Here is a 23,389-nt window from a genome sequence, read left to right on the forward strand (position 1 = left end):
ATGTTTTTGTTCAACTCCTATTCATTAAAACCACTAATATGTAATGAGTGAGTATAAACGAGTGAGAGTTAACAGATGAAATAAGTACAAAATTGTAATTTATTAATACAATTGAACTATACTCCACAGTGGTGAATCCAAAAAACAAGCTACAGTATAAGCTGCATTGGCATAGCAATACCAGTGTTTCTCACAGGAACTTTGGTAAAACTGTGGTGGGTGGACCTCTGTCCCTCTAGGGGGGTTCGGGGGCATGGTCCCCCTAAGAAAATTTTGTGCATTTTAATGTTAAATTCATCAATCTGGTGCAGTTTGAGGGTTCAAAATTAAAAGCTCCAACCCATATTCTGTGTGCAAATATAACAAAGAAAAAAATCAAACCTCTTTTAGTAACAGTGTCTGTCTATATTACACTACTATATAGTTATAATATTAATCTCATGATAGTAGCCTAATAGCCATATATTGTAAAACAAATGCACTCAAAAATAAAGAAAACTTTCATAATTAGTTTTGTACTAATTTCTATACTTGAAAGAGATGAGCACATGATCTTTTATTTTGGCGGAAAACATGGATAAAAACGCGTCTCATTAAACTTCTAGTAAATTTCTGTAATCGTCAACTATGCAGATGTGGAAATAATCTGTAACTGGGTTATGGGTTCCTACACTCATAGCCAAAGTGTTTTGAAAGTAGTCATGCTTACCGCGCGCGGACTCGACACTTTCTCATCTCTCTCCTGACCTGATCCTCCTCACTATCCTCATCATCAGCCACTGGAGCTGATGAAGGTCCTGCTGCTGCAGAAAACATATATATCTTGACACATTTTACAGCGTCTGCTTGAAGGGCCTGTATCTATTTTTCACGCTATTTCTCTGCACATTCCTTGCGTTTCTTCTCCATCTCTCAGACTATTTTGACAGATACACACTTGACACTGCACGCTCACTCAAAGCCCAAAGGGGGAGGTGTTTAAAGATGTGATTGGGCCAGCCCACTGTCAATCAAGAAAACAACCAATGGGCCGCTGATCTACGCGTTTCATGGGCCGGTCTGTCAGTGGAAAAAAAACTAACGCTTACTTTTTTTTGACCAATGCATTACACCGGCACTAACCCAGCGCCGTCAATTAAACAAAACAAAACGAATGGGCCGCTGATGTACGAGTTTTATGGGCCGTTAAAAAAAAAAGAAAAAAAAGTATGAGATGTATCGGCCCAAAAGCACGTCGGCCCACCGGGCATTTGCCCGGTATGCCAGATTACCAGTCCAGCCCTGTTCTCCAGACATGTTCAGTTCATTCATGAGCTTCTGCTCTTCAGATTATCTGTGATGAATGAAACCGTCAGAGTAGCAAACAAGCCTTGAGACTTGATCATTTGTCCTCAGTTAGACAGAAATATTACAGTAAGTTACAGAGCCTCAGTTTATCTGTTCTCATGGCCTGAGAGTGTCGGCAGTTTTTCAGACTAAAATGGTAAAACTGACGCCAGATCAGTGTGTGTTCAGAGGAGAGAGAGTCACCCTCACATGTGACGTACAGAGGGGAGGAAACATTCAGTGGAGGTACAGCTGGTTTAGAGATGGAAACAATCATATGAACAGTTCAGTTTTACGGCTGATGTTTCTGATCAGTGTTTGTCTGAGATCGTGACGGAGCCGAAGCCTCAAAACGCACAAGAAAACGTCTCAGGTTACGACTGTAACCTACAGTATGTTCCCTGAGAACAGGGAACTAGACACCGCATCTATTGACGCTATTGAGGAACGCAATAATAATTTGTCCTAGTCAGTGTGTTTTGTCTCTCTTCTCAGATTTACCCACATCTACAGTGACTGTGACACCAGACCGTCCTGTATTCACTGGAGAAACAGTTAATCTGAAGTGTGTGATAAAGTCTGATCATAGTGACTGGAGATCTGAGTGGTATAAAGACAGTGTAATTGTACAGACGTCTGATCGTTACACTGTAAACAGAGAAACTCTCAGTATTGTTAAAGCTACTGAGTCTGATCAGGGTCAGTACTGGTGTAAAGGACAGAGAGATGGAAGACCAAACTCATCAACACCAAGCTCTGCTGTTTATCTCTCTGTGAAGGGTGAGTTGAACATCATTGTCCTCTTAAACTCTCTCTTACATGATCATGATCACACAACCAATTGAGAGACTTTTACTCTCATTCACACTGCTGATAAATACAGTTGTTACTCCTCTTTTTATTTAAATATCTCTGCTTTTGTCTTACAAACTATTTGAAGGAGAAAAACAATGAAACTGAATGCAGAGGTCTGAAATGCATTTAAAGCTAAAGTGTTTTTAACTTTAAGTGTAATCTTAAAAACACAACACTCATGAAGTTCTTAAAAAAAAACACAGAGAAACACAACAAATAAAGACGTCTGTCTGATGCATGTGAACACAGATCTAAGAAACAGCTAAAATAGTTCTGTTAATGGCTGCTAATTACACTTCAGTTCCACCTATTCAGTAACATATTTCTGTATGTAATTACTTTTTTTTCTGCTTGCACTTTCTGAGAATCTTTGAGTCTATACCTAGGCGAGTGGTCCCTGAACTCATAGACAGTCAGTCTGATATGGAGTGTGTTCAGCGAGGCCGAAGTCAACCTTTTTGCCTCGAGAGCCAAGTGCCAACTCCCACTGCGCAGTATTCTTCTTGAAGAACAGGGACACGTTGGCCCATCTCTGGCCCAGCCGTCCATTTTATGCGTTTCCCCCCGTTTCAATGATCCCCCAGGTCATCAAACGGGTCAGGGAGAGCGGATGCCCAGTCCTCCTAGTGACCCCTCTCAGGAAATCCAGGCCGTGGTTTCCAGAGCTGTTTCAGTTTTCGGACAGAGTCCCCTGGCCTGTTCCGCTGAGGAAAGACCTCCTCACACAGGCATCTGTGACCCGACTTATGGGCCCTCCATGTCTGGCCCCTCATCGGGTACCCAGAGACCTTCCTGAGAAGAACACTATCACTGAGGCTAGGGCCCCGTCTACCAGGCGCCTTTATGCTCTGAAGTGGTCAGTGTTCTCCAGCTGGTGCTCGGAAAAACTCTTTAAATCAGGGTCATGCAAGGTATCTGTGATACTCTCCTTCCTACAAGAATGGTTGGACGTGGGCCGTTCCCTGTCCACACTCAAAGTTTATGTGGCAGCCATTGCAGCTCATCATGCTCCGATGGCTGGCCAATCATTACGAAGAAACGACCTGGTGGTATGGTTTCTAAAAGGAGCTAGGAGGATGAACCCCTTCAGACCTCCGTCTGTGACGTCATGGGACCTCTCCACGGTCCTTGGGGCCCTGAAGAGACCACCATTTGAACCGCTCCAGTCGGTTGATCTTAAACCTCTCTCACTAAAGACTGCTCTCCTGCTGGCACTGGCATCTATCAAGCGAGTGAGTGATCTGCAGGCCCTCTCTGTGAGCCCTTCCTGTTTGGAGTTTGGATTGGATGACTCCAGGGTCATCCTCAAACCCAGACATGGTTATATACCCAAAGAGCTTTCAATGCCGTTTAGAGAACAGGTTATCATTATTAGCTCTTCCCCCTTCTGCTCAGGATGGGGAGGCTAATCTACTCTGCCCTGTCAGAGCACTGAGAATCTATCTGGAGCGTTCTGTGTCTTTTAGACAATCATAACAGCTCTTTGTCTGCTTTGGTGGCCGATCTAAGGGTTATCCAGTCACAAAGCAAAGACTGTCTAAATGGATAATAGATGCCATATCTATGGCATATACCTCAGTGGGTCAGGATTGCCCTATAGGTATTAGAGCTCATTCGACTAGAGGCATGGCCTCGTCTTGGGCTTGGTCTTCTGGGTTTCCCATTCAGGATATTTGTGCGACGGCCGGCTGGTCCTCGCCTTCCACATTTATGAAGTTCTATAAAATGGAGGTACCTTCCCTGCAGGCGAAGGTACTTTCGGTATGATTAAGGCCCGATGGTTTCTGGTCTTGTCTACAAATTTTGTCACTGTGCACAAACACACATCCATTTTATCATAAAACCCGCCTTTGGCCGGTTATATTTCCCCATACTAATAGACCCGACAGTGTCCGTCTTATTGGTAAATTATGTTGGTTAAGTTACTGATATTGTTCGGTCTGTTCAGTATATATACTTGGGTTGCGGCTTGTTTCTGTGAGCACAGGGGTCCTGAGCTGCAGTAGACAACCATTTACTTATTGTGCGGTGTTTTACATGGCATCCCCACTGAGTATAGCTATGCAATACGAAGTGACCGTTCTCGAAAGGGAACTACTCGGTTACTATCGTAACCTCAGTTCCCTGAGAGTAGGGAACGAGTATTGCATAGCCGGACGCACTATGGTAACCTGGCAAGTTGTCGGCTTCAGTAAATCGAGGAAAAGGAGTTTCCCCACTGCGTATAGCTACGCAATACGAAGTGACTGTTCTCGGAAGGGAACCGAGGTTACGATAGTAACCGAGTAGTTTTGTCTTAAGTGAATGTAAACTTCTGGGCTGGGGAAAAAAAATTGTGTATGCCTAGTGAAAAAAAACTTTACCAAAATGTATTTAAAATAGCCTACTTTTATTTCAAACTAAGTATACTACAAATTCATTAACATATTTACTGACACATCGCTTGAGACTTACTGATATACAATTATAATTCATATTTATTTGGAGTAGGGCTACTTATTTTTTGCACAATGCACATTTCTTAATATTAAGCCTAAAATGTGTTTTAATATCACTATTAGTAAGGATAGTATGATCTCTGTAAAATACCAGTCTTTAAATGCAAGATATTTAAAATATACTTGCAATAGTTTCACTTTAGCACAATCAAATATACTTAAATTTAGAAATATATTTTTAGTTCCACACAAGAAAGAAATTCAAACAGGTTTGAACAACATGAAGGTCAGTAAATTTCAGCAGAATATGAATTTTTAAATGAACTATTCCTTTAATACAGAGCTTTAAAAGGGAAATGGTGGTGAAATAATGTGAGATGGGAGGAAAAATATTGCAAAGCTTTTATATTCACTCACAAAACTTGTTGCTCAATAATGTGCTTGTGTTTCTGTTTTTCAGTGTCACGTTCAGGTCAGATTTCTGTCCTCAAAATCCTCAGTTTTCTTCTGGCCGCTTCTCCGTATCTGCTAGCGACAGTCGTGCTGCTTTACAAATGTTACAGAGCGAGAGGTAAAACTCTGACACACACACACACGCACGCACGCACGCACGCACACACACACACTCTCTCTCTCTCTCTCTCTCTCTCTCTCTCTCTCTCTCTCTCTCTCTCTCTCTCTCTCTCTATGCATTTACTGCCTGTCTTTTATATTATATAAATCTGTATTTTAAATAGATAATGGTCATTCATGAAAGCAATAACTGCAGTAAAAAAAAAAAAACATAAGACATGTCCGTTTAAATGTTGATTTTTTTTTTGTGTGTGTGTGTGTGTATTTCACAGTTTCAACTGCTGAAGACGAAAATCAGTTCATCATAACAGAGGAAGACACTCCAATCTGATATTAACCAGTTTAAAAAGACTCATACTGTTATTTCTGTCAACACATGGTTTGTAAATATTGTAGCTGGTTCTTCTTTAATAGACTTCAAATGTGTAATTTAATTGCAGGGATGCAGGAAGATTGGTAATCGAGGGGATATGGTAGGCCTAATATATAGAAATAGTATATAGAATAAAGAAATAATATATAAAACATGTCAACACCACCAAGCAACAAACATTCCCTGAGAACGCTTGTTTTATTGAGCTTACAGGCCTGCATTTTTGACAGAACATAGTGATTCTTGCTATTGTAATTTAATGTGGAATGTATTTGTGATAAAAACAAAGGCTATTGAGATATTTTTACAGGCAAAAACAAACCTGACTAAATACTTTGTATGCTTTTTGGGCGTTCATTTACACGACAGTGGCGTTTGGGGGACTTTTAAAAACGTGTTTCAAAGTGTAAGTACAAACGAGACCCTTATCATCTCCGTGTAAAAACAAAAATGCGAATTCGTGAAAATGGTGACGTCATGCACATGCGTAGGCTATTACGTGTTTAGTCTATTAAGCTTTTTTCTGTTGTAAGGAACTTTTGATGATATGTTTTCGAAGCCTTGTGTTCAAAGGTTTTCTTAAAGGAAGTAAAAGTGACTTTATATCAGAGGAGAATATTCTAAAATTGGGATTACAGTGAATCTTTATGGCTTTGTGAAGATGAAATTTATCCAGAAGACAAAGTAATAATACAGTATTATCAAGATTAACATCCTTAGAATGACAATCAGACAAAAATGTGATAGATTATGTAATTTGTGTCTATATAGGCCTGTGCGCTCAGCTCGAGTGAACTATAGTAAAATAATGTGTGTGTGTGTGCAGTCCCTTAGTCTTCATTTACAAAGTCACATCGCCAACTACCTGTCTGGCATGCGTAATACAGCATTATTAGTCGTTTTTACAGATCCGTGTGAACAGGGATCGTTTTGATAACGTTGTCATCTGTACAAAGAAAAAACGTTTCCGTTTTTAGCACATCGTTGTCATGTAAACGTAACCTTGTTCTCCAGAGTGCAGTGGAGATCCTCCAGTAGGTGGCGGCAAATCACTCTCTTAATGAGTGAGTCATTGAACCATTCATTCAAATTAGGGCTGCACAATTAATCAAGATTATGAAATCACAAAGGCTGCGATTATTTTGTATGCGCAGCTTGTCATTGATGTATGGCTCTGTAAACACTGTGAGTTTGAGTCACAACGTGCATTTGAAAAAGCAACACGCGTCAAACATCTTTTCCAACATGAGAAGCATTTATGAACCTCTTGTCCAACAAAAGACAACATTTAATAACATGCTTTTACTCCAAACTCACTTCATAACGACAGTTGAGCTCATCCTTCTGTGAGATGATGTGATTCTTACACAGAATAAGGCAGTTGTGTGTTTATTAGTCATGTTTAATTAAAGCGTTTCAATCTTCTGATTATTCAGCAACAGACAGTATGATGCCCGATAGGGATTTCCTGGATTTCCTATTTCATATTTGCCATGTGTGTGAGATGCCCTCTAGTGTGTGTGTGTGTGTGTGTGTGTGTGAGAAGCCAGATGGAGCATCATTTACTACCGATCAGCCGTTCTTCACTGACAAACTGCGCATAAAATAATCGCAGCTTTTGCCAAATCAGGCAATCATCCGTTCAGAGATTATTTCATTACGTGTTGCTCAGACGAGCAAATATTCTCATTTGGCTTTGTTTAAAACTGTTCATTTAGCAAAAAAAACAGACAATATGTGTCTATAATGTAAGTTACATGATATTAACTTGTTTATTTAACCGTTCTATAACAATATCACACTTGAAATATGTTTTCCAGGAAAAACAGCACTCTTGCTCTTTACTCTGATTGCTTACCTATATCATAAATAAACATCAGGAACTCATATAAAATAATATTAAACTCGTATAAAATTCAGGAACTCATCATTGGGGCATTCCCCAATGTATTGATTTTGTTATAAAATTGTTGTGTTTATAAACCTGTGAAAATTATTTTTTGTCTTAACCATAAACTGTAAAAATTGTGTATGTGTGTTGTTGTGTATGTTCTTCCAATAGCTTGACAATGATATCATGTTGCTTGTTCTAGATCATCGTCTCAGTAATTAGTAAACATGCCAGTTCTATTCTGTATCAAATGTTCTGTATAAACAAATTACTAAATAAATAAGTGTGGATTTTTACTTACTTGGATTTGCTCTTTTGAACAATTGTTAGAACCCTGATCAAACTCAAATGCCTGTTTATTTCTAGTAATCCTGAAGACCTTGATTAAAGTGGATCTTGAGGACTGTAGTTGCCCACTGGTTTATTTAATGTAACATCAACACTCTTTAAATGGTTGGTTCACCCAAAAATTAAAAAATTAAATCACCATCATGTCATTCCAGAACCCGTCGAACGTAGAACCTGGAAGCGCTGCACTGTGTTTAGAGACGCTATTCTCGTCGCTTCACAACATTAAGGTTGAACCACTGGAGTCACATGGACTATTTTAACAATGCATTTTACTACCTTTCTGGGCCTTGAAAGTGGTCGTTGTATTGCTGTCTTTGTGGGGTCAGAAAGCTCTCAGATTTGAGATTTGAGGCCAGCAGCCGTATCACCCTGTAGCCCAAGGCTGGTTGTCCACTGAAGCTCCGCAGGGTTGAGTCTGGTCAGTCTCTGGATGGGAGACTCCTGGGTAAACCAGGCTTCTGCTGGAGAAGTGTTAAGGGAGAGTATAGGTGGCTCTTAAAAGAGTCTTTGTGTTCCCTGATCAGACAGCCGAGCTGCTAAACACATTTATGCTCGTGTGAGGGATGATATTTTACGTGGATACTGGAACAGGCCTTAAGCACTAAGCCATGTTTACGTAATAAATAATACAACCAGAATTTGGAAATATGGAAACATTTTTATTTGTGCTATTTGTTGTGGAGTTGTAGTTTAAGTTGTAGTTTAAGCAAATAAATTTTTGTTTGGCTTCATTGTTCATAATATAGCCATAATTATAATTGAATATAATATTATATATAAATGTATATAGGCTACATATCTTTAACTTTGAGCTATTCTGAATAGCCTAATGGTAACATGTAAAGGATTTGTTGTTGAATTATACTTGACTGTTGTTGATGCAGTTTTGACTGACATTTTTATGGAATAATACAGAAAACTTTTTAAAAATATAGTCTTTAGTCTTTATGCCATTATGTTTGACATTTAAGAGAGTTTTTGTGAAATTCTGATAATTAATAATCAAAATATTAAAATCAAATAGTATTCAAATAACCTAAATATGTTCTCTTATATGGAACATCACAGTCGAGATTGCTTTGATTTTAGTTGTTCGCTTCTACAAACTGGAAGAAAAGTTGGAAGTAGACATTAAAAGAGCAGCATAATAAAAATGATTATAAAAGTAAATAGTTAAATATGTTTACCTGTGTTACTCAACATGATGTCCTCTTCCTGACACACACTATATGTGAAATGGATTTGACATTAAAGATTTATAAATAAATAAAAACAGACAGAGAGCTTGAACATATTGTTTGACTCTCATATGGGTGTTCAAATTCACCCACTATTCTCTTCATTTAAATTACATTTGTAGGTTGACAAGTCAACGTTTGTGAACAACAATAGTGCAGCGCACAGACCTCTGATATACTATAGTAAAAAACACCCGAAACTGATTCAATCTGTATTTTATGAGGGAAGAGGAAGATGAACTATCTCAGTTACTACTGTACATCAGAGACAAGAAGCTGGATTGTCCAAAAAACAAAAACAAAAAAAAAACATTTAAATATAAACATTAATAAAAAATATTGCTTTTGCATTAACAACATTTGCTGAGGACAAGAGCCAATATGCTGTTAGAACAGTTTTTCATCTTAGTCTAAAAAAAGCAACAGATTTAAAGGAGCTGTATGTAAGATTGTGGCCAAAACTGGTACTGCAATCACTGTATCCCCCTCCCCTCGTGATTGGTAGATAGGTGGAGGGTGGGACTTCAGGCCAAAACACAAGATGACAACATCAACATCAGTTGAGGGCTGCAACTTAACTTTTTAAATGACAATATCCTGGCCGTACTACTGTTGTCAGTGATATAAGTATTTGAAATGAACATGATTTCTTAATGTCTAGTGACATATCAGGGCCATTTTATGATTAATTGAAATACATTTCTTACATACAGCTCCTTTAAACTTTTTTTTATGTAAATATAAAAGTAAACCCTTGAAATAAGTTGATTTTATTTTATGATATGAATTTTAGTCTGGGTTTGAAATGAGAAAGGTCTGGGGGGGTCCCGGACGGATTTAGAGTTAACTTCCTTGCTCAAGTACAGAATGGCCTGTTCTCTTACGAGAGGTCTCTCGTATTGCGTAAGGTTAGCTTACGCATCGGGAAAGTCTTCTTTCTTCGAGATCTGAAGCCAAAAAATTATCCTTAATTTTGTATAGATTTTGTTCAGATCCCCTTCCACGCTCAAAGTATATGTGGCCGCTATTGCAGCGTTCGCTGAGACGACGCGCGGCCGGGCAATGGGAAGGAATGAGCTCATTATCCGCTTCCTCAGAGGAGCTAGACGGATGAATCCCCCTCGTGGGATCTGTCCTTGGTCCTAGCGGCCCTAGAGGCTTTTCCCTTTGAACCGCTTGAATCCGCGGATCTAAAGTATCTGTCGCTTAAAACCGTTTTTCTGATAGCTCTGTCTTCAGTCAAACGAGTGGGTGATTTGCACGCGCTATCTGTTAGCCCTGCATGTCTTGAGTTCGGGCCGAATGACTCGAAAGTCATTCTCAGACCGAGACACGGTTACATCCCCAAAGCGATTGGAACCCCGTTTAGGACACAAGTTATGTCCCTCTCGGCTCTGCCAGCATCCGACAGTGGGGACAGTGATAACCTCCTATGCCCTGTCCGGGCGCTGAGAGTTTACATCACGCGCTCCGCCGCTTTCAGGCGTTCAGAGCAGCTCTTTGTTTCCTTCGGCGGACGCACCAAGGGTCTTGCCGCCTCGAAACAGAGCTTGTCCAGGTGGATAGTGGACGCGATAGCAGCAGCTTATGCCTCCAGACACCTGCAGTGCCCTCTGGGCATCAGGGCCCACTCCACTAGAGGCATGGCCTCGTCGTGGGCCTGGTCCAGCGGAATTTCTAATCACGGTATTTGTATGGCGGCGGGCTGGGCCTCCCCATCAACATTCGTGAGGTTTTATAACCTGGAAGTTCCTGCCCTACAGGCAAAAATACTGTCAGCATAAGTGACATGTATGCTCTGCCCATTTCTCGTGTGCAGACTACGTTCATATGCTGGCGCTATTCTGGTACTATACTCAGGGTGAAGTGTTTGACTCAGACCGGCTGATCCGCTCTGTTTCCTATTTCCCGTTACGCGCTGTTGTCGGTGCTGGCCCGCGCTGCTGGCCGCCCGTATTATTCTCTGTCGCGCGGGAATTTTTCCCTTCATGTGAGACCGACTATGTCGTTTTTCTCCTACCCTTATGAGTGCTTATGTACTGTATGGGCTCGCTCTGCCGGCCCTACTGTTTGTACTGTTATATGTTTATAGACCGGCCGCGCCGCTCTATTTCATATGCTGCATGAAGTGCCTGTACTGCGCTGGCCCGTCTCTCCGACCGGCCACATTTCCCAGCAGAGTGTTTTCCCCGGTTTCCCTGGGATTCATGGGCTGGATGCTCGGCGCACACGGCGTTGACAAAGGGTTCCCGATGCGTAAGCTAACCTTACGCAATACGAGAGACCTCTCGTAAGAGAACGTACTCGGTTACTAATGTAACCTCGGTTCTCTCTAGAAGCGGGAACGAGTATTGCGTAACCTGCCGTGTCGCGCCACGAGCGTTTGCGCTTCAGACTGCGAAAACCAGAATTTTAGCCTATGAGCGCTGAATATATACACGCTGGCCACACCCATTCTGACGGTTAGAAGGGTGTGGAGGGCGCGAAGCGCCCTCATTGGTTGCCGCGTTCAGAGCGCTCACCGATAGGCTTAAGCAGTTGCCGCCGAGCAGCCAATGAGCACGCTTATACAGCCTGCCTAGGTCTGTCGGCTGCTGCACTGCGTTGACAATGTATACAAAATTAAGGATAATTTTTTGGCTTCAGATCTCGAAGAAAGAAGACTTTCCCGATGCGTAAGCTAACCTTACGCAATACTCGTTCCCTCTTCTAGAGAGAACCGAGGTTACATTAGTAACCGAGTACGTTATTCACTTTGTCATGTCAGGGATTAGATTTATATAAGGTACTGTAACTTTTTTGCTCCAGAGTTAGAGGGTTATTTAGATTGTAGCCACTTCTCCAGACACCACTACAATACTACATGGATGTGATTAAGTGTGCAATTCAACTGCTCTTTAAAGATAATATGTGTGGCTCTTAAAAGAGCCTTTGTGTGTGTGTGTGTGTGTGTGTGTGTGTGTGTGTGTGTGTGTGTGTGTGTGTGTGTGTTGAGCTGAGCTCGCTCTACTTGGAGCTGGTGTATTTGGTCACCGCCTTTGTGCCCTCAGACACGGCGTGTTTGGCCAGCTCTCCGGGCAGCAGCAGACGCACGGCGGTCTGGATCTCTCGAGATGTGATGGTGGAGCGCTTGTTGTAGTGAGCGAGACGAGACGCTTCACCGGCGATGCGCTCGAAGATGTCGTTGACGAAAGAGTTCATGATTCCCATCGCCTTGGAGGAGATCCCGGTGTCGGGATGAACCTGCTTTAGGACTTTGTACACGTAGATCGCGTAGCTCTCCTTCCTGGACTTTCTGCGCTTCTTTCCGCCCTTGCCGGCGGTTTTAGTGACGGCCTTCTTCGAGCCCTTCTTGGGTGCGGACTTCGCTGGTTCAGGCATGATGATTCAGTCAGAGAAACTCAGAGAACAATGAAGCTGAATATCTGCAGGCGGGCTTTATGCACTGCTCTATGCTAATTTACAAAGGGAAAAATGAAGCTCTGTGATTGTGAGTCTTCAACCCATATAATGACCTCATTGGCCACATTACACATTCACTGACTTCTAGGCGGACCAATCAGAAGCTTTAAAATATTAATCACGCCCATCTATAAATACCACCCCCCACATCGACTCCATTCCTTTGTTTATTCTTTCTTTTCGGAATGAATAAGAAAATGTGTGAATAATTACAGAAATCTTTAACCAGGTGCTCTGCGGATTCAATAATTTGAACGTTTATTAAGAAGCAGAAATAACACAATGTATTATTACTCAATGTAAACTCCATGACTTCACTATTTGCACAATACTGTGCTTTGAAAGATGAGCATATTCCCTTGAGGCCCAGAAACGTTTTGTTGGTGTATGTTTCCATCTCATTGCATTGTTTACAGCATAAGAAACAGCAGAAGATAACATTAAAAAAACAGATTGAAAAATTATGTGTGGAAATATTCTCATTTGGCTTTGTTTAAAACTGTTAACAGCAGAAGATAACATTAAAAAAACAGATTGAAAAATTATATTTTATTCATATGCTATGCTGTGTCCACTTGTTTAAAAAATAAAATGACAAGAAAGTACATGTTTAGGCAAAAACTATGGGAAGTTTCAGGATTTGTTTAATCAAACATTCTGCAAAGATGATTCTCAGCTATGAAAGATATAATGTAACAAATTGATATACCATTTTACTTCATGCACTAAATTATGCCTGTAAGCATGGCCATAAATGCCATTCCCATTCAACACAATGTATCTAACTATCTAATTAGCATATTAAATGTGTTCTTGGGGAAATATGCGATTACAAAAGTATTTACATTCAATATCTATGTATAATTTCCTTCCCTATACACCTTGTCTCCCAAAACCCCATATATTTTTCCTGAGATGTTGATTTATGACAAACAACTTGAAAACAAGTCTGATTTAAATAATTACAAAATATTAAACATTTTCCATAAGAGTGCTAAATTAACATCAGTCATTTTTAAAGACTAATAGAAGTTGTAGTTATGGTGAAACCGCCAAACATTTGGTATCTGTGGAAAGCACTGAGTTTGACTTTACATGACATCCAGGCTGAAAAACATGTGCTGTGTCATAAATTCACTAAAATAAGGTCAACTACAGTGAAGAATAAACTATTTTGAAAAACATGCATAAATGTAAGAACAATAGTGAACGACATCAAAAAATATTGCACAATGACAACGAACGCCCAAAACTCTTTGAAAATTTAAGTTTTAACCGCAAAGCACAATCTTGAGAATAACAGTAAAACAAATTAAGGCTGTAATTTGTATTTGCTTAAATAAATCATTTTGGAACACTTAAGAAAAGCCCAATTAATATACTACAAAAAAAAAAAAAAAAAAAAAAAAAAAAAAAAAAAAAAAAAACTATTTCACCACCTCAAACTTGTTCTTTGTGTGATAATGTGGGTGGCTCTTAAAAGAGCCGTTGTGTTTTTCTTCTTCGTGGATCTCTTAACCCCCGAACCCGTACAGAGTGCGTCCCTGTCGCTTCAGCGCGTACACAACATCCATGGCGGTGACGGTCTTTCTCTTGGCGTGTTCAGTATAAGTCACAGCATCACGAATGACGTTCTCCAGAAACACCTTCAACACACCGCGAGTCTCTTCATAGATCAGGCCAGAAATACGCTTGACGCCGCCACGTCGAGCAAGACGACGAATAGCGGGTTTAGTGATTCCCTGGATATTATCGCGAAGAACCTTTCGGTGCCGCTTAGCGCCTCCTTTCCCGAGTCCTTTACCGCCTTTTCCTCTTCCAGACATGACTGCAGATACTCTTCAAATCAACAACAACAAATGATAGGAAAACTACTGGGGAAGAGGGTTTTATAGTCAGCTAGCGGACCTAGTTGAAACCAAAATAATGGGCGGTTCTAGTAAACGTCACGTGACCAGTTATGCATTTCCAAGTCGAGGTCAGTCTTTTGATGCTGGGTGAGAGTGGATAGGATTTAAGGAATATTGGTAACTGCATAACATATGAAATAAAAATATGCATTTAAACTGTAATAATAATAATAATAATAATAACTACATAAACATAATACAATAACTAAATGTCGTAGCATAACACGAAAATAATAAATAAATAAAAAACACCTAAACCATCTTTATTCGTTGTATATTCTATTGACAGTTGGCCAATGGCGGTGCGCCTCCTGATTTTCCGCTGTCTTCTATAACCGTGCATTGCCAATGTGTACATAAATCTAATGCAGTGTTATTTCGGTTAAAAAGGCTCAGGAAACTATATTTATTCATTATTAATATTAACAACGTGGAGTACTATAAACTAATTATATGATGGGTAGTTAATGTTAATAATGATGGGATTAATGTAATCACTCTTTCTTGGAGAAATTGGGTGGCTCTTAAAAGAGCCTTTGGTCTGAAGAGAAGCTTCGGTCAGTCTACTTGGCCTTCGCGGGCTTCTCGGTCTTCTTGGGCAGCAGCACGGCCTGAATGTTGGGCAACACACCACCCTGAGCGATGGTCACGCCACCCAGAAGCTTGTTCAGCTCCTCGTCATTGCGCACCGCCAGCTGCAGGTGTCGAGGGATGATGCGGGTCTTCTTGTTGTCCCGAGCGGCGTTTCCAGCCAACTCCAGGATCTCAGCGGTCAGATACTCGAGCACAGCGGCCAAATACACCGGAGCTCCAGCACCGACGCGCTGGGCATAGTTGCCTTTGCGGAGAAGCCTGTGAACACGGCCGACGGGGAACTGCAGTCCCGCCCTGGAAGAGCGACTCTTGGCCTTAGCGCGAGCCTTTCCCCCGGTTTTACCTCTTCCACTCATAGCGGCTTAAAATTAATGACGACTAGCGAAGCGAGAAGTTAAAATATAATGCCGTTGGCCGTTGCGAGGTGAGTTACAAAGAAAGCGTGCTAGTCTCCTATTGGCTGAAATCTGAAAACATTCCCAGCCAATCAGTGATCTTCCCTCTGAACACCAAACCCCCCTTTCTGCTACTGACACTCAAACACGTCACGCAGTAGAATAATTTAATGCCGCTATTCTTCCTTTTAAAGGGAGACTTTATTTTGATAATGATGATGATGATGATGATGATGATGATGATGATAAAAATGTGTGATTACAAGTTAAACACTTCGGTCATTAAGCATAATAGCTTTAGTTTAATTGTATAAATATGTAAACATACACTACCGTTCAAAAGTTTGGGGTCAGTAAGATTTTTAATGTTTTTAAAAGAAGTATCTTCTGCTCACTAAGGCTGCATTTATTTGATTAAAAATACAAACAAAAACAGTAATATTGTGAAATATTATTCCAATTTAAAACAGTTGTTTTCTTTGTGAATATAGAGTAATGTGTAATTTATTCCTGTGATCAAAGCTGAATTCTCAGCATCATTACTCCAGTATTCAGCGTCACATGATCCTTCAGAAATCATTCTAATGTGATGATTTGATGCTCAAGAAACATTTATGATTATTATCAATGTTGAAAAGAGTTATTTACATTTTTATTTCATGATGCTATGATGAATAGAAAGTTCAAAAGAACAGCATTTATCTGAAATCTAAAGCTTTTGTAACATTAAACACTAGGCTACCGTTCAAAAGTTTGGGGTCAGTAAGAATTTGAATTTTATTTTTTGGGGAAATAAATAAAATAAATCAATACTTTTATTCATCAAGGATGAGTTAAACTGATCAAAAGTTACAGTAAAGACATTTATAATGTTAGAAAATATTCTATTTTAAATAAATGCTGTTCTTTTGAACTTTCTATTCATCAAAGAATTTTAAAAAAAATTGTACACAACTGTTTTCTACATTGATAATAATCAAATGTTTCTTGATCATCAAATCATCATATTAGAATGATTTCTGAAGGATCATGTGACACTGAAGACTGGAGTAACGATGCTGAAAATTCAGCTTTGATCACAGGAATAAATTACAGTTTAAAATATATTAAAATAAAAAACAGTCATTTTAAATTGTCATAATATTTCACAATATTACTGTTTTGTTTTGTTTTTTTATCAAAAAAAAAAATTGTTTTAATCAAATAAATGCATGCATTTATGCAGCAGCCTTGGTGAGCAGAAGATACTTCTTTTAAAAACATTAAAAAATCTTACTGACCCCAGACTTTTGAACAGTAGTGGATGTATAATATGTATTTATGTATAATATACATTTATGTGTTTATGCATAAATACTTAAAGGGGTGGTTCGGGATTTTTGACATCGGACCTCATTTTTAAGTCAGCCTGGTTGTTATTCATCAGTGGAGAATGAAAAAAAAAAAAAAATGATCCAGTCCTTATATTTGGATAGTTAGCCGATGCTAGGCTAGCGCGAGTCAATGGTATATATGTTAGCCAGCCATTAAAAACCGTTTTACCCACTCCACAGTGCACCAAACACAAATCAATTATAACACTAGACTATTGATGTATATGTCCGTTGAGAGAATAATGTTAGAAATCAAACTTACCTTTCATCACATTGCATTAGTTATAATTTGTTCCCTGTAATCATAAGCCTTGTCTACAGCAGCAGCGGAGTGATATTGATTACCTAGGCAACCGAGTGAGCCGGTACACACATGACGCAAGTGTATTTACCTGTGCTTCTGTTCTGTGTTTACTTTTTGCCGCATTACTAACCGGAGCAAAGTAAAATTCCGCAGCTGCTGAGAAACTAGTCCTTTGGGATCATTGAGATGAAAGGTAAGTTTGATTTCTAACATTATTCTCTCAACGGACATTTGCATCGATAGTCTAGTGTTATAATTGATTTGCGTTTGGTGCACTGTGGAGTGGGTAAAACGGTTTTTAATGGCTGGCTATATACCATTGACTCGCGCTAGCTAACTATCGGCTAACTATCCAAATATAAGGACTGGATAATTTTAAAAAAAAAATGTCTCCACTGATGAATAACAACCAGGCTGACTTAAAAATGAGGTCCGATGTCAAAAATCCCGAACCACGACTTGATCAAAAACATAACATTCCCAAATGAACCTGTTAATTTGCTTTCACTTGTAACATAAAGGAAAGCCAATGTCACTTTTGACCAATGAAATAACACTCTTTACTATTAACTAGTGGATGGCTCTTAAAATATTATATATATATATAACAGTTTTGGGCTTCTTAGCAGCAGCGGGTTTCTTGGCTTTAGGAGCCGCTTTCATGGCGGGTGTTTTCTTGGTCTCGCTCTGTTTCTTGTTGAGTTTGAAGGAACCGGAGGCGCCAGTCCCTTTAGTCTGGACTAGGATGCCTTGTATTAGTTTTCTACACTGAATTCGGGTAGGATTGGGTTTTGTACCTAATCTTGCATATTTATCTCAATATATAGCCTAAGCTAATCATAATCTGTTGAACACTTATTATAGTTTTTTTTCTATATGCATTTTTTTAGGTTTAATGACCATAAAAGTGATATCAACCAACATTGGCAGGCCTTTAAATAAATGTCATCATTGTTCACAGTCTAAATGAGTTCACTTTCTCTCAGGTGGTTTCGCAGTAACTTTATAGCAGAAGTCACAGTATGTTGTGGGTTGTTTCCAAAAGCAGCCGTTCTTATATAGTGGGTCTAACTTTTCAGTGGCCATGTGTGGGAGAAAACTGAAATTAGATTTACAGCAAAACACATCACTTACATTTTCACATGTTGCAGAGGCTTCTTTCGGCTCACTGAAGATGTAGTCACTTTAGCAGCTGCTTGTAGAGCGAACATGAATGTTAAAGTCTTTAGTTTAAGATGCTTTGTTAAAAAGGTCATTAGTTATAAACCTTCTGATTAAATTAAGCAAGTTTGTTTTTCCTTAATTATTAATCTCATGTCTGTATTTCTTTAAATATTCATCATGTGTCTATTTTAACCCTTTCACGCATAATGGTCACTACAGTGGACAGCTATTAAAAAAGCATTTTCTTGAATTTGCACGGGTTTTTATGGCAAAGTTGCACATCAGCCTCTTCATTGGACCCTGGTGCATCATCCTATAAATTGCAACCAAGTGGCAAGCCGTTGTGTTTCGATCCCCCCCCCCCCCCCCCCCTCCCCCCTCCCCCCTCCAAACCAAGATGGCCAAGGGTCAGTCAGACATGCCAAGTTGCTCCAGAATATCCACCCATTCCTTCTATCCTAGGAGACTCTTGTAGGTAAAAAAAATATTGCAGCATCAAGCAATATCTAATGAGTCCCATCACAGTAAAATTTTCCAAGTTTTGATTTTAGATTGAGAGAAAACTCTGATTAATCACATGTCCACTGTAGTGGACGTCATGCATGCAATGGCTATATTTCAGCTACAATTCATAATTATAATGTGAATATTGTTTTTGAAACTTAAAACTTAAAAACTTAATCTGCAGTGACTGTACTGCAGTGACTTTTTTTACTGTAAATAAATGTATTTGTATTATTAGAATGTAATTTTCATTGACATCGAAAAAAGTTATGTGATTACATAATGTATGACACTTGTAATGCATTACTTTACTTGTTAGATCAAAAAGTAATCTGATTTCATAATGCACGTTATTGTAATGCGTTTTTTTACTCATAACATCAAAAAGTAATCTGATTACGTAATGCATGTTACTTTTAATGCGTTTCTTTACTCATAACATCAAAAATTAATCTGATTAGGTAATGCACATTACTTGTAGTTAATTACTTGTTAGATCAAAAATAATAATAATAATAATAATAATAAACTTTATTTTATATAGCGCCTTTAAAAAGCATCTCAAAGCGCTTCACAAAACATAAAACCTACAATAGAACAAACAATGCAAAAATAAAACAATGAAATATATGATAAATAACAATAATATAGCAATTATAAACAGTTATATAAAAGCTACCCTAAACAAAAAGTAATCTGATTACGTAATGCATGTTACTTGTAATGTGTTCCCTTACTCATAACATCAAAAAGTAATCTGATTATGTAATGTGCGTTATTCTAATGCGTTTCTTTACTCATAACATCAAAAAGTAATCTGATTAGGTAATGCACATTACTTGTAGTTAATTACTTGTTAGATCAAAAAGTAATCTGATTAGGTAATGCATGTTACTTCTTGTAACACATTACTTTACTTGTAACGTCAAAAAAGTAATCTGAATGCGTTATGCATGTTACTTGTAATGCATTACCCCCAACACTGATCATTTCAGATGAGATTGAAAAAACGTATCGCTAGGTTTTCTCAGAGGAGGGCTATGATAGAAATGTGCATGTCCATCTTGAACATAATCAGAATTATCAGCTAATAAGGGTAAATCTCCATACTCTGGTGCACTGGAGGGAACATCTGAGTGGTTTCCACAGTTGTAGCTTGACAGGCTGTAGAAAATTCTGATGGAATCACGTCCTCATGTTCTGATATCAAAGATATGCGAAGTGCAACTTGTATGAAGTTGTATGAAGCCTTTGCAATATTTTGCAATTATATTTTTTGTATATATTTTATAGTTTTCACATGATTTGATATAATTGTATTGATTAGTTTGTTAAATTCACATACTTTATCTGTTTGATTATTGTCTTATATTTAATACAGTATATCTTCAGTTTAAACAAACCGCATGCTGTCCACTCAAGTGGACATCTGAAGATCTCTTTGAAAAATTTGTAAAAAAATAAAATAAAAATCAATTCTTGTTTTTCATGCCCTAAGAGCAATAAAAACACATAGGAAAAAAATCCTGACTGAGGTTATCATAATTCATGCGTGAAAGGGTTAAAACACTTATTAGTCTGTGTGAGTGGCCACTGGAGGCCGCTAGAGGTAATGCATCACAGTCAGGTCATTCATGTGACTGGGTTGGAGGCTGTGAGTCCAGGAACCTGTACGGCTGATGAACAGTTTCCTCTTGCCTGATTTCTCTCATCTCAGAAGCTCAGGGACATATTCAGAGACCTTCAAGCTAGCGGCTAATTCAGGAAAGCAGCAAGTCTAAAGTTTGCACCCTTGGTGAGCGGAGCGAGGTGTGTATTATTTGGCTCCATGTATAAGAGACGGAAAGGCTTTAACGATGTAAAATGTCTATATTGACTGTTACTGGAAATTGTTTTGTTGTGTAGGCTATCTTGTACCAGGAAAGCTGCATGTGTTATGCGAGCAAATTATTGTTTTATGTGTTGTTATTTTTAATGTGCATTGCACATATCCACAAATGCATGATGATGCTCTGTAAAAGAGGTGAGGATTTATTTGTACTTTTGTAAAAAAAAAAAAAAAAAAAAAAAAAATACCTGCTATTGTCTGAGATATGTGGTGACAAATAAACGGGTTATTCTCAAATATCTACTGACCAAATCTCTTTCCGGACACTTAAAGATGATTGTGCTTTCAACAGCCAACATTTCTTCAGGCCTAATAATAGAGTTGAGCTCATAGTCGTGGTTTGACTTCTGCTCTGTTTCTGCTCTGTGGTTTTAACCAGAGTAGAGGAAACATTTATGCCTTTTCTGCATCTTTAGTTTCATAAACCTCAAAATATCATCGCAAGATTAAAGATTCAACGAATGTCTGTGTCATTTTCATTGACTTCCCTTTTTTTAGAAATCCAAAACCATGTTAATTCTTCTCTAAAAGGAGGGCAGTGAGAAAGGGTTGTCTAGAAGTGATGAAAGATGTCTCTTCTAAACTGCCCTTCCCACTACTATCCTTACAAATACACATGCGCATCCATACACGCATTACTTTACTGACTGACCCCTGACCCCCTAACTGACCAGGGGTCAGTACCTCCCAACTGTCTCTCAAGCCTGATTCAGGGATCCTCTCTTCCTGACTCTCCTCAAGCTCACTGTCAGAGGGATTGACCCGATCATGTTCCTTCCGCCCATAAAATATTCTTGTGTCCAATTCCTGTAAGTATCAGTAAAAACACTGACTATTGGTGCGTTCAAGTCATGTCAGAAAGATGGTAATTACGAGTTGAAGGCACATGAACTGCACCACAAAGTCGTAATTACGAGTGGGAAGCAATGGCGGAAACAAATAGTTTTCAATCATAAATGTATTTCTGAATACTGACAAACAATATACAATTTAGTTTTTACGCATTATGTGTATTGTTAATGAAGAAGAGAGATAAAGCTTACCAGAAAACACTCATTCAGACATGAGCTGAAGGGCTTGAGTGACCAAACTACATTTCCCAGCATTCTCTGCAGCATATTACTACTACTACTACTACTACTAATAATAATAATAATATAATAATAATAATAATAACTAGACTAAAAAGTTCATCAAGACAAACTTTAAGTTGGCTTGAGAAAGTTTGAAGAAGAAGTTGAAATTAGTTTATAGTTTAAATTAGTTTAACGTTTAAACTGGGTGGTTGCTAGGGTGTTCTGGGAGGTTGCTATGGTGTTGCTAGGCGGTTGGTAGGGTATTCTGGGTTGTTGCTAGGGTGTTCTGGGTGGTTTTTAGGCAGTTGCTAGGGTGTTCTGGGTGGTTGCTATGGTGTTAATAAGCGGTTGCTAAGGAATTTTGGGTGTGTTCTAGGGTGTTCATGGTGGTTGCTATATGGTGTTGCTAGACGGTTACACACACACATACACTAACTCACACACACACACACACACACACACACACTAACTTGCTCGCACACACTCATTTCACCGAACAGACATGTCAGCTGATATTATATATCTTTTGTATTTTTTATTTATTTTATTTTTATTTAAAAAAAAAAAAAATTAAAGGAGCAGTGTGAGGTCCAAAAAGGTATTTTTGCTGCCTGAGAGCAACATCATGCCATCTTGTTGTGGACAATTATCATCAGTTCATTTGTACATATGAGTTCATATTGAGTCTCTGATCATTTGAAATGAATATAGTAAAAGATAAGTGAAATATTTTATAATGAATATCTTTGTTTACTTTCTTAGAAACAATCACACTGGGCTTTAAATGTTGAAAAATTGCTGCAAATTATGTGAAATAGGATGAAAACACTTTCATGACGAAGATTTTTATCTCATATTACAGAAAGAAAGTTTTTAATCAAATAAAAAAGGATGGAAAGATTCTGCCAGATTTGAATGACATTAGATTACTTGTTTATTCAATCCTCATGTAAAACAAGCTTTTTTAAACCAACAAGCTATTTCTAATGCATCCACTTTATCAGCAACAGGGATTGTGATGTTGACTGCAGATCGCTGGTCGACAGCTTGTGTGTTTCAGGGTCCTAATGTTCTCCAGATTCAGGGTCTGTTAACACACATTAAGGAAACTTTTTTAAAGGTCAGGACTCATTTTCCAAAAGGAAACTTTATTAACTTTTATTAACTTACTACTACTAACCCTAACCCTAACTTAAAGAAGCTCTGGCCTTTTGTGATTCTGTTTCTCCAACCATTTCTTCAGTTCCATCGAGTCGAGGCCTGTTATACTGAGAGCCGAAGCGCTGAGGAACAGAAAACTCCTTTGACCAGCAACATTTTAGTTTTTATGGAACGACACTTTATGATATAAAAGGCTGTATATTTCATTCACTGGTATGTTGTAGAGTTACATTAGACACACATTAGATGTCACGTGGTGATTTCTCTTTAATCACTGTCTGTCTTCTATGTGTGACTGTGAACGAACACAATAACAGTGAGAACAATCTCCATCAGAACTGATCTGGAAAATATGATTTTAAAGGAGAACTCCGGTCAATTTTAACATTGAGCTCATTTTTTTGTACATTTGGAGTGCTGTCAATACAGAGAACAACGCCAAAAATCGGTGTTGCCTACACCGAGTTATTCTATTTTTAAAATTTGCACCCTGTTGACTTCAATGGGGCAAGT

The 23,389-nt window shown here is 38.7% G+C and overlaps 4 protein-coding genes across 4 annotated transcripts in view; 1 reads left to right on the forward strand and 3 right to left on the reverse strand.

Annotated features, from left to right (window-relative positions):
- The window catches only part of LOC307156321 (immunoglobulin superfamily member 1-like), a gene marked incomplete at its 5' end in the record, with an annotated part of 516,462 nt that overhangs the window by 28,354 nt on the left and 464,719 nt on the right, over positions 1-23,389 (forward strand). The window lies entirely within an intron of this gene.
- On the reverse strand, positions 12,032-12,440 carry LOC307155422 (histone H2B-like). Its single transcript, XM_079866026.1, has one exon. It carries the CDS (start codon positions 12,424-12,426, stop codon positions 12,052-12,054), a length of 375 nt encoding a protein of 124 aa, XP_079722152.1. The 5' UTR covers positions 12,427-12,440; the 3' UTR covers positions 12,032-12,051.
- On the reverse strand, positions 13,949-14,358 carry LOC307155427 (histone H4). The gene has a single exon (XM_079866031.1). The coding sequence runs from the start codon at positions 14,331-14,333 to the stop codon at positions 14,022-14,024; it is 312 nt and encodes a 103-aa protein (XP_079722157.1). The 5' UTR covers positions 14,334-14,358; the 3' UTR covers positions 13,949-14,021.
- On the reverse strand, positions 14,935-15,367 carry LOC307155413 (histone H2A-like; the record flags this gene model as incomplete). The annotated part of the gene is made up of 1 exon (XM_079866014.1): positions 14,935-15,367. The coding sequence occupies one exon, from the start codon at positions 15,365-15,367 to the stop codon at positions 14,981-14,983; it is 387 nt and encodes a 128-aa protein (XP_079722140.1). The 3' UTR covers positions 14,935-14,980.

The sequence above is a fragment of the Squalius cephalus genome (genome assembly GCF_949319135.1).
Source record: "Squalius cephalus genome assembly, chromosome: 3".
Taxonomy (NCBI): domain Eukaryota; kingdom Metazoa; phylum Chordata; class Actinopteri; order Cypriniformes; family Leuciscidae; genus Squalius; species Squalius cephalus.

Bases quoted from the DNA above. Each gene is read 5' to 3' on its own strand.
- LOC307155422 (XM_079866026.1), bottom strand. From the start codon at position 12,426: ATGCCTGAACCAGCGAAGTCCGCACCCAAGAAGGGCTCGAAGAAGGCC.
- LOC307155427 (XM_079866031.1), bottom strand. From the start codon at position 14,333: ATGTCTGGAAGAGGAAAAGGCGGTAAAGGACTCGGGAAAGGAGGCGCT.